The sequence below is a fragment of the Thermothielavioides terrestris genome, chromosome 4 (genome assembly GCF_000226115.1).
Source record: "Thermothielavioides terrestris NRRL 8126 chromosome 4, complete sequence".
Taxonomy (NCBI): domain Eukaryota; kingdom Fungi; phylum Ascomycota; class Sordariomycetes; order Sordariales; family Chaetomiaceae; genus Thermothielavioides; species Thermothielavioides terrestris.
The window spans coordinates 3,694,479-3,710,528 of NC_016460.1; the positions used below are offsets into that span (position 1 = coordinate 3,694,479).

Consider the following 16,050-nt stretch of genomic DNA (forward strand, 5'->3'; position numbering starts at 1 on the left):
AGATGGTGGCGAGAAAGTGGCACGCAATGCTGTACTTATCTTCAGACGAGTTGAGTTCTGAGCATTCAGTAGACGGACGAGCGCTTGCCGTTAGACACGATGTCTCTCAGGAGAGTGTTATGATGATGCGTTCATGTCGATATTCGCCAGTCGATTAAGCGAATGATGGGAGTAGATACACTTAGCATCTTGTAATTCACGCGGCCAACCGTTTGGTTGTGAGCCAAGGCCGGCTCCTTTTTGGAGCTGACTGTACATACAGAGTTCCAGGTTTTCTTTGTCCACTGGTTTGCGATTCGTTTATTGCCGAGTTGATAAGATAAATCGGAGTACGGGGGAGTGTGCTTGTCTCCACTTTATTTTTCGAAAAATCAGGAAGTTGTCTCACTCAAATCACCACCGGAATCAAAAAACAATCTGAACCAGGAATCGGCCACTGAGAATATTGAACCCCTGTCTCCCACCACGACCCTATAGTTCATTCGCAAAATGGTGAAAAGGAAAAGAGAGGCTGCCGCTGGGGCCGATCACGCAGAGACGACCAATTCGACAAAGAAGGTGAAGGCACCGACCAAGAAGACACCGCATTCCTCCAATGCCTTCCAGTACAGCGGCAGTGGTTCCCTGACGATTCAAATCGTCGCCGGTTCCTACGACCGCGTCCTCCACGGTATTACGGCAACCGTCAAACTGTCCCCCCTCCAACCTAGTGCGAAGACCAAAGGGGCCAAAGACAACGCCGGGGCCCCACCAAAGGCCGAGTTCGCCGACACGTTCCTCTTCAATGCGCACAACTCAGCCATTCGCTGCCTCGCCCTCTCACCGCCGTCGGCCCCGGCACCAGGCCAGTCCCAAAAGGTGCTGCTTGCGACGGGCAGCACAGACGAGCGCATCAACATTTACAACCTGTCGGCGCACCCGCCGTCGACGCGCGTAGCCGACGAGCAGAAACTGCTCTCGTCGGTCGCGCCGCGGCCCATCCTCGAGAACCCCAAGAACCGCGAGCTCGGCACGCTGCTCCACCACTCGTCCAACATCACGCGCCTCGTCTTCCCCAACCGGTCCAAGCTGCTCTCGGCCGCCGAGGACTCCACCATCGCCGTCACGCGCGCTCGCGACTGGACGCTGCTGCACACGTTCAAGTGCCCGATCCCGAAGGTGCAGGGCCGGCCGAGCGGCGACACGGCGGCGAAGGGGACCGCGCCGAGCGGCGTCAATGACTTTGCCGTGCACCCCAGCAACAAGATCATGATCAGCGTCAGCAAGGGGGAGCGCTGCATGCGGCTGTGGAACCTGACGACGGGCAAGAAGAGCCGGGTGCTGAACTTCGACAAGGCGGTGCTGGCCGAGATCGGCGAGGGGAGGCACTCCACGGGCGAAGCCAGGCGGATCTTGTGGGGGAGTTCGAGGGGCGGCGAGGACGAATTTGCCGTGGGCTTCGATCGGGACGTGCTGGTGTTTGGGATGGACTGCGTGCCCAAGTGCCGGCTGATGAGGGATACGAGGACGAAGGTGCACGAGCTCAGCTACGTGGAGACGGACGGCGAGAAGGAGGAGACGGTGTTGGCCGTGTCGACGGAGGACGGGCGGGTGCTGTTCTTTTCGACAGCGAAGGAGGACCTGGGCGAGCCCGCCGAGGGCCTAACGCTGCCGGTCGCCAAGCTGGTTGCGCAGCTGGGCGGGAAGGAGGCCGGGATAACTGGTAGGATCAAGGACTTTACAGTTCTGCCGGTGGAGGCCGAGGACGGGAAACGGATGCTGTTCATTGTCACTGGGAGCAGCGATGGGCAGGTTCGACTCTGGCAGCTGGATGCCAGCGACCTGAGGGGCACGGACAAGGAGGCAAAGCAGGTCGGCCAGCTGCTGGGAACGTACGGGACTCAGAACAGGATCACCTGCTTGGAAGCGTTCGTCATGATACCCCGGCCTCAGGGAGCGGAGGAGAGCGAGTACGAGTTTGAGACGGAGTCGTCGGAGGACAGCGATGATGAGTGAAGGCTCCCTCGGACTACGTGTACGTCCGCTACACACGCCGATACCCTCCCTCGCTACGAGGAGTCCAGGATGTACATCATCGATGATAGCATTTTTGTTCACCTTGAAACCGCTGTATTGGGGCCGCATTTGTTATGGACAGCCCCTGCAAATGAGCCTACGAATACCGATGACAGCACAGCACCTACGCAGGGCAGGGACCTTAGGTAGCAGGCAAGACGGACTGAACGCGACATGCCGCGCGGCGTCTCCTTGATTAACTAATGCGAGCGACGGCTGGTCCTGATGAGGTATTGCACACTTTGGGCTGCAGGAAGCACTGGCGTAGTGTAGGGTACGGAAAAGAGACCTGGATCGGAAGAGGATCCATTGGCAAAAGTGCTCCAGCCAACTGCAAAATGTGGGGTAATTCAACCAGGCAGGGCCAGTCAGTCAGGCGACCCTGCGTGCCACTGGGGGAGCGCTGATCAGCGATCACATGTGAACGTCGGCCTGAGATTGCCGCCCTACCCCACAGGCAGCAGCTTGGGTCCGACCACCCCGGTCGGCTAGCCCCTGTTTGTCGATTTCCCGCTGCTGGAGCTGGGCCCCTTGGCGAGGTTGTGGGCCGTGACTCGCAGAAGGAGAGACACGGTCGCCAGACACGAGGCGCGATTCTTCCCGACCGGTGCGCTCGGAATATGGCCGACCACATTCCACCGGCGGCATGCAGAACTGACTATCCCAATCGCGGGAAGCTGTTGGTACAGCGCTGTATTGAATCTCGAAACATCATGCTTACAGGTGCATGCATGCACACGGTTTGGACTTGGAACTCTAAACCGCGGGCGACCTAGGCCGTCAACATCCGTGTGCACTACCTTGGTTCTTACCTGTTCCAACGCTTGGCGCGCATCGACACCCGACACACCACCTCTCCTCGTCAGCTGAACATCAAGCCCCTCGCGTTCCTCGGTTCCTCTTCTCAGGTCCTTGCACTGCACGCTGGTGTGGTCGCTGGGAACTGTGCTCTTGTCTTGGCCGTCAGGTCGTCTGCGAAACCGGCATCTGTCTTTTTCTCGGACATTCCTCACTTGTTTGGCTTGCGACCGACTCGGAGCTCGGGTCACCCTTGTGTTTCATATAGGGTTGGCCGGCTGGTTCCCCGCGTTCGAGCTTCGCAGTCGTCGATCTCAACAGACAGTCAGAGCTGTCGGAGCTGTCGAAACTGCTCGGTCTCTCGTCTGGGCGTCGCTGGCTGAAAACACGCTCGCTGCCCGCGTCTCTTTGGCCTCACGTCTGGTTTGAAGGACGCTCCAGGGACTCGGTCCGATTCATTCTTCCACGATTCTCCCTCGCCAACAGAGAGACGCACTCAGCAATGGACAGCAAACCACAAGGAACAGGTTCCGATTCACCGGGACCCAAAATCCTCCGCCCGATCCCCCGCCGCCCCTTCGATCTCAAACTTTCCAGCCCAACACCGCCAGAGGAAGAGGAGGAGGACCACGCTTCCCCCAGACCCCAAATCAGCGCCAGCGACCTGCGTTTCCTTGCCCCTCACCAAAACCACACGAACTCCCATTCCCAAAACGACAGCTCCACCCCGCTCAGCCATACCACCTCCTACCTCAACTTGACCGCGCCCACTCTCTACGGTATTTACTCTCCCTCCATAACGAGTCCCCTCAGTAGGGATGAAGACGATGCGGACCAGTACTTCGCCGGCCGCGGCGACCCGCTGCTCTCCAGCCCCGACACCCCTCTCGAAGGGCCCGCGCCGCGGCCCGGCCTGGACGAGGAGACCTACCAGCTGATGTGCCAGCGCGCCTCTTCCGGCTCCGCCTCCTCCTCCTCGCAACCCAGGCGCCGCAACTCCCTGGCGGCGCCGCCGACGGCATCCTCGTCGTCCCCGCGGAGGCGAGCCGCGGCGGCGCTGCAGCTCCTGCTGCGCGCGGGGCTTCTCTTCGTCCTCGGCGTCGGCTACGGCGTGCTGGTCACGCGGCTGCCGCAGCAGCACGGCCGCCGCCTCGCCGCGTACGAGTCCCCCTACGAGTGGCGCTATCTCGCATTCTGGGGCGCCGCCGGCGTCGCGCTCGGCAGCCTGCTGCCGTGGTTCGACCGCTTCTGGGAGGAGTCGACGGCATCTCGGCAGCGCGGGGGAGGCGCCCCAGCAACGCGGAAGGATGTGGCAGTCCCCGGCCCTCGGGCGGGGTTGATCGAGGGTGTCGAGGCGCCGGTCACGGAGAAGCCCTCGGCGGCGGCGGCGCCACGGGCGGACTGGGCGCTCGTCGTGCGCGGCGTCGGCGCGTTCGTCGGCATCGTCTTCGCCATCCGCAAGCTGCCGTGGGCGTCGACCATGCAGGTATCGCTGACGCTGGCGCTGGCGAACCCCTTCCTGTGGTACCTCATCGACCGGTCCAAGCCGGGCTTCCTGCTGTCCGCCGCCGTCGGCTTGGCCGGGTCGGTCGTGCTGATGGGCCTGAACCCGGACGTCATGCCCGCCCCGACGGCCAATGCTCATCTGACGGCGGCCGCTTCGTCGTCGTCGCTGGGGGCCACTGCTGCTAATGACACGGCGAGTGGGGATAGTGGCGGCGCCGCGTGGGGTGGTGGTAATGGTAATGCTGCGGCGGCGGCGGCAACCTCCCTGTGGGGGCTAGCCAGCCAGGAGACGATCGAGACGGGCATCTGGATGCTGAGCGTGCTGTTCTGCAGCTGTGTGTGCTTTGGGAATATCGGGCGCCGGCTGGCGCTGAACTCGTCGGCGGCCGGCAGGGGCAGATGGGGCGGTGTGAGGTGAAGTGAACAAGACGTCCCCGCGACGACGCGTCGGCGTCTGTGATTCTGTCTCTATAGGAGCATAGTGCGTTTTGCTTAGGGGCCACACACAACATTCGATACCAGTCATGAGCGATTTGGCGAGGGACTCAACAAAACCAGATGAACCCTGTGGCTTTCATCGGCGTCAGGAGGTAAATGAAGAAATTGAGCACGCGGGATATTGACAAGTCCATCTTGTGTGTCCGTTTGCGTAGGGATGCGGAACGGTATGGCTTACGGGAGGCCTCGTCGGCTTGAAGCACTACTGTATAAGGTATGCTGGGTTCCGGTTACGGCCACAAATCAACAAAACGATTGCAATTCCCGCCTCCTGCTGTGTAAGTCGAGGGCCAAATGTCAATTTATCGGCAGCCATTGAGTCGCAGAGATATTATATCTATGATCCGAGCGGGTGCGAGCCTTGCTTGTTGAACTCCCTGGCTTTGTCTTCGCTGATGATATTGTGCCTGGCAGGAACAATATCAAGGGATATGACCAAACACGGCCCGGTGCTTCGACACCCGGAACAGACAATCACGGGATCATGTCGGTCTGATAGCCCGCCTGCACAAACGGGTCGAGATGGAACCAAGCACCATTATGGCGGCAGCGTTGCCGCGGGAGGACAACAGCTTGTATTCCCTTGCGGTACTTGTTCGAAGCCGCCCTCCATGGCGAACCACGGATCACGGCTTCTCGAATACCATACAATACCTGCCCTAAGTGGCAGCCGACAGACTATTGGACAGGAAGGATGTTGATCACTGTAGTTTTGTGGGGAAGGCGCAACGAGGACGGCGCGATGTGGCTGAAGCAAAGGTGCAAGCTCAACGGTCCCAAAGGCAGGGACCACTAACACTGGAGGCAAGCACTGTGACGGGAACATTCACCAAGCGGGCAGCTAACCTTACAGCCCTGCAGTGCTTGTCTCGCCAGCAGCCAACCATTCGGGTCACATCCAATCTCAACTCCAACTTGCAATCCAACTTTAAAAACGCGTCCCTAACAACCAGACACTCAATAAAGGATAAACAAACAAAACAAAATGCCTTCAACAAGCACACGCAGCAGCAACCTGCCCCCGGCCGAGACGCGCCAGCGCCTCGAGGAGCGCCTGACGGACCTGATCGACGCGCTGGCGGCCGACGCGCGCATGCAGGCGTCGCCGCGCCACCCGACGCTGCACCACGTCTGGGACTTTGCGCAGCGCACGCGCTACATGCTCTCCGAGGTGGACAACGTGGCGGCCGGGCGGGCGCTGCGGTTCCCCGAGCAGATGGTGGCTGTGCAGGGGATTCGGGAGGGTGCGTGCCTTTTTTTTTTTCTTTCTTTCCTTCCTTATTTCTTTTTTTTTCCTTCCCTTTTCTTCTGTTGTTATTTTGTTTTTGCAGTTTTGTTTGGTTTAAATGGTTGTGGTGTTGTGGTGGAGGTGTGCGAGAGTGAATTCTTAAAAGGGACCCGGGTTGAAAGGACTGGGGAGGACAGACAAAGAGAGGTTCTAATTGTGACGAATCCGGGAGACAGGCACGCCGAACCCGGCCAAGGCCAAGGAGGTCATGACGGACGTTGCGCAGCGCTCGGTGATGCTGGACCTGCTGGTGAGCAGTCCCAACCCCATGATGATGATGATCATGGGGCTGGAGGATGTGGACTTTGGCGATGAGATCAAGCGCAAGGCGGCCGCGGTGGCTGAGGCTGCGGCTGGGTTGCAGTAATGGGGGAGGGAAACGGGCGAGAAGCGAAGAAACCATGATCATGGTCATGGTGGAGGGGTATCATTTCTCGTATCAAAAGAGTCTAGGTAGCGTTGTTGTTACAGTTCAGCGGTAACATGCTTCCTCGCCAACTAGCCTGCCGCTCTTCCCCAATCGCCCTGCCCAGACGCCTTCATGACGGGGGCTCGTCCGCCATTGGCACGTCTCCATCTTCTCTTGACGGCGCCGCTGCTGACCCGAAGATGACTGCTTCCAACGACTTCAGATCACTGGCCACTGCGTCATAGAAATCTGGAGGCTTGGCGTCCGCTCCCGCATCGGCCGAGGCTTTGATCACAACGAACCTCGCGTCGAAACCATTGTCCTTGACTTGTTGCGCACCCTGTCGCATCTGGTTAGCTCCCGGGATTGCTGTGCGAGCCCATGATTGCCAGCACCCACCTGCTGCGCCATCTCCATCACCGGCACCCTGTCGTTGTCCATGATACCCTCCACGACCTTCCTGCTCGTGCCGTGGACGTCATCGCCTTCTTCGCTGAACTCTAGGAACTGATCCCCGTCCCGCATGACATTAAACGTCTGGACATCGACGAAGTGGTAGTCCTGTCCATTAACTTCCCCTTCCCGTGGCTTCCGCGTGACGTGTGGTGCGACTTTGGTAAACGCTCTGGAGTGCTTGGCCATGAATTGGGCTAGCACTTCAGACTTCGTATTGGGGCTGCTGCTCGTGTCTACGACGACGATTGCCCGGCGATCTTCGGGGAAGGACACATCGCCGTTGGTGACGTCCTCATCCGCTTCGGTTTGGTCAACCGGCTTCTCCTCGAAGATGACGTCGATCTTGTTGTCGTCGTCGATCTTGTCGAAGGTGGCCAGCTTGGACTTGCTGGCTATCCTCAGCGCCCTCCACGTCTTGCTGGCCTTCCCCTCTATTGCGCTGGCTTTGGTCTCGTCGTTGGTGGGCATTTCAATCTCGAAGTCATCATCTGCAATGCCCCTTCGGAGGCTGCTGAGCTCGGGGAGGCTGTATCGCTGGGGATCCTTCAGCGCCTCAAAGGCTGCTTCCTCGTCTTCGTCTCCGAGGAAGTCGAGAGACAGCGAGCCGAGTGGAGTCGCCCTTAACCGCTTGGTCGTGGCCAGCTGGGTTGCAGCGGTCCTGGCCTCGACGAACATCTCGGGCGTCATGCTCGGCAGCTCGATGGACGGGCAGTTCTCGATCTTCCACCGCACCCAGTTCTTGTCCCTAGAGAGAACGGTCTCGACCATCCGATTGAAATAGGGCCCTTCTACCCCCTGTTTCAGGTACTCCACGATGGCCTCTTTCATGTCCGCCGCCCACTTTGCGTCCTCTTCGCTCAGCTGCTGGTCCGAGTACGTGACGGACTTGTTGGGGGCCTTGACGCTCGCGAGCTTCTCCTTTGCCTTGGGGGAGAGAGCGAGCAGGAATTCCATGACTATGAGCGCCTGGACCAAGATGTTCCGGCGGAACGCCAGGTCGCTGATCTGCGTGCTGTAAGTGGTCGTGCCTAGACGGCAGCCGGGAGAGCAGGACGCACCTCGAGCTTGAACAGGTCCCGACTGGTGAGATACTTGGGGTTGAAACCGCTGGCGAGCTCGTCGTCGACGTCGTCCCGCTTGCGCTTCAGGCTGGGCCCCATCTCTTCGACCGGCTTGTCTTGCTTTTCCTTGGATCGTGATGGCTGCTCGGGCTTAATGCTTCGAAACGTCGCCATCGTCGCCTCGAGTCCGGCCTTGAAGGCGGCAAAGTGGCCGGAGTCGAAGAGCTTCTTGGGTTGGTTGAAGCTCTCCTGGAGAGACCAAAAGACGGGGTACAGCGTGTCCGGGTCTAGGGCCTTGTCCTTCTGCGGCTTCGGCTCCGAGTCCACGTCCATCTTCTCCCCGTCCGGCGCTGGTGTCGTCTGATCCCACGTGGTGACATTTTCAACATGATATTCGCCTCTCAGATTGACTGAGCTCTTGTCGCCCAGCGGGAAGCTCTGGAACATAAAGATGAAGACTCTGCCGCAAAAAGCCGGGTCAAGAGCCCTGGACAGGCGCCGGAGAAGCTCATTGCAGGTGCGGAGGATGACGAGCTGCTTCTGCTTGAAGTGCTTGGCGGTGATGCGTTCGCGACGCGACTCGAGAAAGTCAAAGACCTTGCGGCATCCGGCAATCGTCTGGCTGTCCAGCAGCTCCTCGACGAGCCAGAACAGCAGAGCGGGGTCGCAGAGCTCGCAATCAGAGAGCAGGGAGAGGATGTCGAAGAGGTTCCAGACCTTGACGAAGGCGGGGGACTCGATCGGCGTCGTTGCCTGGCAGGAATAATTCGGTGAGCCTCAGCGAAGGCTGGCCATTCATTCACGGACCGAGCGCCGACTCACGATCAAAGACTCGAAGGTGTCGCGCACGGCGGTCTCGATGACGGCAAAGCGCTGTGTCCGTTTGCTGTCGGCCGACTCGTCGGGCGGCAACTCGTAGCCTAGCGCATCGCTAAGCTGTTGTCGGAGGTCATCAAAGTCGGACTTCTCGAGAGGCGGCTCGATCGAGGCAGTTCGCTTGACGGATTCGGCGCGCTCGAGCAGCGTGTCCAGGAAGGCGGCCGCTGCAGCGACACCCGAGACGCCGTGGCTGTCGATGGTCGCCGACGGCATCTTCCAGGCTTCGCCCCGAGAAGAGGGGTGCGGGAGGAAATTTGTCTCGGTGCAGAGGTCCAGGAAGCTGCCTTCTCGTTCTTTCACGGTTGAGCAAGGATCGACGGCGGGCCATCCATACAACAGACGTTGCAGTTGATGTTGCTTGATGCAAGAAGCGAACAAACAAGCGGCGAGGCTGGCTCGAATCGGGCCCACCCACTTTTTGGTCCAATAATGGGACTCACGTTAACGTTACAGTGTGGCGCACGGCTGCAAGGCTGCAGCTCCCGGCGAGAAGCTTGGATCCAGCAGCGCAGGTTGTCCCTGGTTAATTGAAGTTTATGCGGGAGCGCGACACGACCACGGGAATCCATTCTCGCCCGCTGCACACAACAACAGCACTCGCCATGCCTCCCGCCAAACGAGTCAAGAGCAGCGCGGATTCCCGGCCGAATGCTGGGTCTTCGGGACGCCCGACAGTCGACGATCTCGAGGGCGAGAGCGAGTTTGCGACTCTGGCGCGGCAGCACTGGCTCAAGACGCCCAAGCAGGCCGCCAAGACCACGACCACGGCCAAGGTCAAGGTCAAGAACGATGTGCTCAAGCGCGAGATCTGGGACACCCTGGAGAAGGACAACTTCCCCTTGAAGTCGCTTCTGGTGCTGGAGGGCCTGCAGACGCTGGAAAGGTGTGTCCGCTTCAGAAGGATTTGCCGTCGGGGGCCGTTGTCGGCTGACTCTCCTTCAGCTACCTGTGGCCCGGTTACTCGGAGGACTCGTCCAACTACCACGTCCTTCTGATTGTCCTGATAGTCAATGTGAAGCGGAGGGAACGCCTAGGCGCCTGGGGTAGGTGCTCCGCCATGCTCGCCCCGTCCCCTCGGGGGTCTGGCTGGCTGGCCGCTGACTAGAGAGCAGATGTCTTCGCCGACCGCCCCGCCGACTTTTCAGATCTCTTCCGCCGCGTGTTGTCCATGACGCTGGATGCCTCACTGTCATGGACCATCCGGACCCATGTGCTGCTTTTTATCATCTACGCCTTCCAGAGCCTGGACTGCACCATCGTCCGCAAGGAATGCGCCCCGTTAGTCTCAATCTCCATCTGGCACAACCTCTCGACCGAGGACAAGCGGGATGCGATCCTCGACTCGAATCCGCACCTCCGGAAGGCGTGGAGGGCATCTGCGAAGCGCTACGATTCGGCAGATGATGCCACAAAAGCTCGCCTGCGCTTTGAGAGATCCTGGCTGTATACCTTGGTTTTGGACTTCCTCGCCCTCCTCTACTCCGGCAGTGCCAAGCAAGGTTTGTTCTGGCCTGGAGGGAGCACGTCTTGTTCTAATCGCTGACCGGCATGCTAGAACACGTGCTTTACTGCGAGCGCTTCGTCGAGTTCCTGACGGATCTGCAGAGCCAGCTTCCGACAAGGCGATATGTCAACACGCTTCTTCAGGACCTGCACATTCTTCCAGCTCTCACACTGTCCCCGATCTTCAACGACGAGGCAAACGGGCTGCTGCGGGAGCTGTGCGCCCTCTTCTCGCACTATACCCACTTCACCGTCGATGACCAGTCGGGCGCGCAGCTCAACCGGGATGAGGCGTACGACCGGCATTGCGCTGCCCTGGCCAAGTTGCAGCGGACGGCCTTGAAGCATTTCAAGGAGAAGCTGACAGTCCTGGCTCTCTCAAACTATGGCTCGATCTCCAGGAGGGCCGAGCTGGAAGGTCTCCTTCAGGCGCTAACAGACGGGGAACTGGAGCAGCTTACCAGCCTCCTGGGCCTTCGGGTTGCCTATCCTGAGTCTGCCAGGGTGCCGGTGGACCGCAAATTCTTGATGGAGGTCCTTTTGTCCACCTTTGAACGGCGCAAGACCTTCCAGGAAGCCGCCCGGGACTTGACCGTCCTCCCGACCGAGGAAACGCTTTTTGACATTGGCCTGAGGAGAACCGACCACTACGACGGATCGCGCCCCTTGGCGCTTCCTAAGCTCAATTTGCAATACTTGTCCGTGGGGGACTTCCTCTGGCGAGCCTTGGTTTTATACCGCTGCGAGTCCTTCTATGCTATCCGTCAAGATATCGAGGAGATTCTGGCTCGATTAAGGCCGGAGAGCAAACGGGCAGGGGTGACGACCTTCCCGGGGTTCTCAAGAATGGCTCTGCCCATCGCTAAACCAGCAATCCTGGAAGTGGTGCCTCCCCGGGTCGGTGATGACAAGCCCTCTCTGGTGCGGGCTGAAGTGACAATCGACCTGAGAAGGCTGTCCCCGCAGGTGCGGCGAGAATGGGAATCTCTGCGCCCCGATGACGTTCTCTTCCTCCTCGCCGTGGACGCCTCGAGGGCCAAGCAGGACATGGACGGCGGCGCACCGCCGTCGGAAGCCGAAAAGCTAGGCCTGGTTAGCGTTCGCGCTGCAGAGGTGATCCAAGTCCTCGACGACAAGGGGCGAGCTATTCGGGACGCCCAGGCTTACTTCGAGGGCCACAGCCGCAGCGACTCCCGGAAGGTCCAGCTCCGGCTGGATGCCAGAGCATACAAGGAAGACACCGAGGCCAAGCGAAATGTATACGATGGGATCAATCTCCTAGTCCGAAGAAGCGGCCGGGAGAACAACTTCAAGCCCGTACTAGAGTCCATCCGCGACCTCACCCTCTCGGATGTCCCGCTCGCCTCCTGGCTGCACGAAGTCTTCCTAGGATATGGCGACCCAGCTGGTGCAACCTACAAACATCTCCCCAACCGCGTCAGGAAGGTCGATTTCCGCGATACGTTTCTGGACTGGCAGCATCTCATTGAGAGCTTTCCCGGCAAAATCATCGAGCCTAGTGACGACGTCTCCGGGAGCTTCGGTCCCCCGTACGTCCTCGAGACTCTCGAGAAGCCGGCCGAGGAGGCTGTCTCTAAGCCTTCCAAGAAGAGAAGGCGGGACGCTGAGCCGGCTCTTATTGCCGAAGTCGAGACGCTCAAAGTTTCAACGTACAAACCGCCAAATAACGGCCCTTACCCAGTTGACGCACCTAAGCTCAACCAGGTTCGGTTCACGCCAACGCAGATCGAGGCCATCAACTCGGGCACACAGCCAGGTCTTACCGTCATCGTCGGGCCACCCGGCACCGGCAAAACGGACGTTGCCACGCAGATCATCAACAACATCTACCACAACTTCCCGGAGCAGAAGACTCTGCTCATAGCGCACAGCAACCAGGCTCTGAACCAGTTGTTTGCCAAGATTGTTGCTTTGGACATTGACGAGCGCCATCTTCTCCGGCTAGGCCACGGCGAGGAGGAGCTGGAAACCGAAGCGAGCTTTAGCAAACATGGCAGGGTCGAGTCGTTTCTCGAGAACCGGCAGCGCTTCCTCTTCGAAGTCAGCCGACTCGCCGCCAGCATGGGTGCGCCGGGCGCTCACGGTAATTCGGCCGAGACGGCTGGCTACTTCAACGCCGTCTACGTTGAGCCGGCATGGGCCAAGTTCAACGATATTATCAAGGGGGAAGACGTGAGCCCTGAGGAGATTGTGAAAGCGTTTCCCTTCCACGACTATTTCGCCGACGCTCCTCAGCCTCTTTTCCCGCACGATGCGGACCGCGAGGCCGTCTTGGAGATTGCCAACGGATGCTACCGGCACATATCCAAGATCTTCTCGGAGCTAGCCGATATCTTGCCTTTCGAGATCCTGCGTCGCGACAAGGACAAGGCAAACTATCTGCTCACAAATGAAGCCCGGATCATCGCCATGACCTCGACACATGCCGCAATGAAGCGGGGGGAGATCGCCTCGCTCGGATTCCATTACGACAATGTGGTCATGGAAGAGGCCGCCCAGATCACCGAGATCGAAACTTTCATTCCACTCGCCTTGCAGAAGCCACAGGACGGGCGGTCAAACCTGCAAAGGGTTGTCCTGTGCGGCGACCACTACCAGAATTCGCCGATCATCCAGGGCTTGGCTTTCCGGCACTATGCAAACCTAGAGCAGTCGCTCTTTTCGCGTCTCGTCCGCCTGGGCGTCCCGACCATCACCCTCGACCAACAAGGCCGGGCTCGTCCTTCGATCTGCGACCTCTACCGGTGGCGGTATCCGCAGCTCGGCGATCTGCCGCATACCCAGACCGACCAGGAATTCCTTACCGCCAACGCCGGGTTCAGGTTCGATTACCAGTTCATCAACGTCCCCGACTACAAGGGCAAAGGGGAAACGGAGCCCTCGCCACACTTCATCCAAAATCTGGGCGAGGCCGAGTATGCCGTGGCCTTGTACCAGTACATGCGCCTGCTGGGCTACCCGGCAGCCAAGATCAGCATCCTGGCTACGTACGCCGGCCAAACTGCGCTAATCAAGGACGTGCTGGCCCACCGATGCGCGAAGAACCCCATCTTCGGCCTGCCCCGCGTCGTCACCACCGTCGACAAGTACCAGGGCGAGCAGAACGACTGTAAGCGCAGCCCCCCCAAATCATTCTCCCCTTATCAGTTTCGTACAACGTAGCTAACCGGCTGTTCCGCGCGTCGCTGCAGATATCATCCTCTCCCTCACGCGCACCACCCGCGTCGGCTACCTGCGCGACATCCGCCGGCTGACCGTGGCCCTGTCGCGCGCCCGGCTGGGGCTGTACATCCTCGGCCGGCGAGCAGTGTTTGAGGCCTGCTACGAGCTGCGCGACGCCTTCGACCTGCTGCTGCGCCGCCCGGACAAGCTCACGCTCGTCACCGGCGAGCTGTGGCCGTCGCGCCGCCTGCTGGCCGGCGAGCTGGACACCGCCGCCGCCGCCGCCGCCGAGCCTGCCGCACTGGGAGAGGCGGTCATGGAGGGCGTCGAGCACCTGGGCCAGTACGTCTTTGAGATGACGAACACCAGGATCAAGCAGCTGCGCCAGGAGAGGGGGCTGGGCGGGGAGGAGCTGCCTGTTGTGGAGGTCGTGGACCAGGCTGATGAGGGGATGGGGTATGCAGGGCCGGCGGGCGATGGCGAGGTTGGGGTCGAGGGTGATGAGGACGGTCAGGAGGTGGGCAGAGTGGAGGGTTTCGAGGCTGAGGAGGAGGTATGAACGAACAATTCGGAAGTGGTTAGCTTGGCGGTTGAATAGCGACAGGATGGGATGGGACGGGACGGGATAGTTGCATGGTCTTGCTCGGCGTTGTTGGTCGTCTCTGCGTGGTATGCCGTGTATAGTAGGCCCTGAACGGAGACGCCGAGGCCCAAGGTTGTTCTGGGCCAAGTCAACAGAAACATATGTTGAAGTTCACTTGCGTTAAGAGCCGCAAGTGTCATTCCCGCGGCCCCGGTGCTGATCGGCATACCTGGCAGGGGTATCATGCTAACGACACAAGGCTTGCTTGTCATGGCTGCGGGGAGACAGGGATCAAAGTGGTTCTCAAGGCCCTTCACAACCTGAGAGGCGCACCGCAAGCATGCTACGGAGAACGTGCTATGTCGTCATCTTGCAGGACTTGCACGACCGAAAGCACACAAAACCACGGGCAGGGGACAGCGATCAAAGAGGCCGGCCACCTTTTGGATGGCATCCTGTCTGACAATCTGTTTTCGGTGCATTTCCAACTGCGTGCATATCCAGGGATAACTTGAAAGGGTAAAAAGAACCGAGGCAAACAACACCATGCAGCACCGGCAAAAGTGTGGGCCACTGACCCCTACCCGACTTGAACGGATAACCTTTCGATCTGGAGTCGAACGCGCTACCAATTGCGCCAAGGAGTCCTGTTGATTGGAATCGGCCTCTAGCACAGTGCTTCGTATGTGGCAATGCTTCGCTGTGTTACGATCGGGGGTGGCCAACCTTACTTCCGCACAGGAGCAGTTATCATAATTCATTCACGAACCCTTCACAGTGGCTTCTCAGGGATGAAAAAGGGCACGAACTCGGTCACTTCGCCAGACGCGTCAGAGCATGCGGCAGAGTCTCGCGTTGCGGTTGCGGCACACGATCTGCTAGACCTCCTGGCCCTCAGCTAGTGGAGTCGCGATGGCGATGTTGAGCAGCTTGTGGAATTCCAGGTTGGTTTTTTTGCGGTGGTTGGACGCCAGCACGACCCGGCTCAGCATGCCAGACCTTTGGGCATTCAAATTTGCCAAGCTTTGGGTATTTCGTATACTGTTCCTCAACAGCTGCGGTGACGTGATGTTATCCACAACCCGAGTGAATCCAACCTGACGGCGAGCGCGGATGACGCAGCATGCTCAAAGTGCTGTGCTTGTTGACGTCGAGGGGCCCCGAATTTGCAACACTCCGCAAACCAGGGCGCTTCCTTCCGTCACACGAATCCAAGGTCCACAGCAGGTGCAGGCCAGTAAGCCGATAAGAAGACGGTAATTTTTCGGTGGACGTTAAAGAGGTCCCGCCAAGACTAATTTCGGCCAATTGTCGGCAATGTTTTTACAACGTTATTACGTAGCCCCGACCGCCAAGGCGTTTGCACTATCGCCAAGGGGTTTGCTCTATCGCCAAGGGTTAGTTCGCTAGGGGTACGGGGGGCGGCGCCAGCCCCCCGCTAGTTAGGGTTTGGGTTATAGTTAGGGTACGGGTTATCTTTGTTTTCTTTTTTTTTAATTTGGTTGAGGTTTCGTAGAGTTGTTGTTGCGAGTCTTTGCGATTTTGTCTTGTCGATGATGTTGCTCTGTTGCTCGAAGTCGTGGCTGCCCCGTTCACCCTTGGCGATTTGTAATTACTTGTACACGGCAGTCTCCGAAATTAGTCTTGGCGGGACCTCTTTAACGACGACCAATTTTTCAAATCGCCAAACAGACAATCCAGCTTACCAACCCGGATACACAGGGTGGGATTAGCAGCAAAGGAAAATTCCACTCCGGATTGCATCCAAGCCATTTTGATGAAGAGACACCGATGGTGACTCCCGGCAAATCAAAACGACATATCACCTGCG

The 16,050-nt window shown here is 59.1% G+C and overlaps 5 protein-coding genes and 1 non-coding gene across 6 annotated transcripts; 4 read left to right on the top strand and 2 right to left on the bottom strand.

Moving 5' to 3' along the window:
- The first annotated feature begins 11 nt into the window (after window positions 1-11).
- On the top strand, window positions 12-2,358 carry THITE_2120202 (uncharacterized protein). The gene has a single exon (XM_003655866.1). It carries the CDS (start codon window positions 490-492, stop codon window positions 1,993-1,995), a length of 1,506 nt encoding a protein of 501 aa, XP_003655914.1. The 5' UTR covers window positions 12-489; the 3' UTR covers window positions 1,996-2,358.
- Window positions 2,359-3,029: 671 nt separating this feature from the next.
- On the top strand, window positions 3,030-4,896 carry THITE_2120204 (uncharacterized protein). The gene has a single exon (XM_003655867.1). It carries the CDS (start codon window positions 3,356-3,358, stop codon window positions 4,775-4,777), a length of 1,422 nt encoding a protein of 473 aa, XP_003655915.1. The 5' UTR covers window positions 3,030-3,355; the 3' UTR covers window positions 4,778-4,896.
- A 946-nt stretch (window positions 4,897-5,842) lies between these two features.
- THITE_2091069 (uncharacterized protein) lies at window positions 5,843-6,512 on the top strand (the record flags this gene model as incomplete). Its single annotated transcript, XM_003655868.1, has 2 exons — window positions 5,843-6,101; window positions 6,322-6,512. The coding sequence occupies 2 exons, from the start codon at window positions 5,843-5,845 to the stop codon at window positions 6,510-6,512; spliced, it is 450 nt and encodes a 149-aa protein (XP_003655916.1).
- A 60-nt stretch (window positions 6,513-6,572) lies between these two features.
- Window positions 6,573-9,324, bottom strand: THITE_2120207 (uncharacterized protein). Its single transcript, XM_003655869.1, has 4 exons — window positions 8,894-9,324; window positions 8,069-8,824; window positions 6,954-8,015; window positions 6,573-6,894 (listed from the first exon to the last, which is right to left on the bottom strand). Exons 1-4 carry the CDS (start codon window positions 9,161-9,163, stop codon window positions 6,685-6,687), a joined length of 2,298 nt encoding a protein of 765 aa, XP_003655917.1. The 5' UTR covers window positions 9,164-9,324; the 3' UTR covers window positions 6,573-6,684.
- Window positions 9,325-9,487: 163 nt separating this feature from the next.
- Window positions 9,488-13,794, top strand: THITE_2120208 (uncharacterized protein). Its single transcript, XM_003655870.1, has 4 exons — window positions 9,488-9,833; window positions 9,893-9,993; window positions 10,063-10,449; window positions 10,506-13,794. Exons 1-4 carry the CDS (start codon window positions 9,553-9,555, stop codon window positions 13,634-13,636), a joined length of 3,900 nt encoding a protein of 1,299 aa, XP_003655918.1. The 5' UTR covers window positions 9,488-9,552; the 3' UTR covers window positions 13,637-13,794.
- Window positions 13,795-14,793: 999 nt separating this feature from the next.
- Window positions 14,794-14,866, bottom strand: THITE_t117. Its single transcript has one exon. It is a non-coding gene; the product is annotated as a tRNA-Trp (tRNA).
- Between the last annotated feature and the right edge of the window lie 1,184 nt (window positions 14,867-16,050).

Bases quoted from the DNA above. Each gene is read 5' to 3' on its own strand.
- THITE_2120208 (XM_003655870.1), top strand. From the start codon at position 9,553: ATGCCTCCCGCCAAACGAGTCAAGAGCAGCGCGGATTCCCGGCCGAAT. The intron at 9,834-9,892 runs GTGTGTCCGCTT...ACTCTCCTTCAG, and splicing joins GGCCTGCAGACGCTGGAAAG to CTACCTGTGGCCCGGTTACT. The intron at 10,450-10,505 runs GTTTGTTCTGGC...CCGGCATGCTAG, and splicing joins CTCCGGCAGTGCCAAGCAAG to AACACGTGCTTTACTGCGAG.
- THITE_2120204 (XM_003655867.1), top strand. From the start codon at position 3,356: ATGGACAGCAAACCACAAGGAACAGGTTCCGATTCACCGGGACCCAAA.
- THITE_2120207 (XM_003655869.1), bottom strand. From the start codon at position 9,163: ATGCCGTCGGCGACCATCGACAGCCACGGCGTCTCGGGTGTCGCTGCA. The intron at 8,825-8,893 runs GTGAGTCGGCGC...TATTCCTGCCAG, and splicing joins ACACCTTCGAGTCTTTGATC to GCAACGACGCCGATCGAGTC. The intron at 8,016-8,068 runs GTGCGTCCTGCT...TACAGCACGCAG, and splicing joins GGGACCTGTTCAAGCTCGAG to ATCAGCGACCTGGCGTTCCG.
- THITE_2120202 (XM_003655866.1), top strand. From the start codon at position 490: ATGGTGAAAAGGAAAAGAGAGGCTGCCGCTGGGGCCGATCACGCAGAG.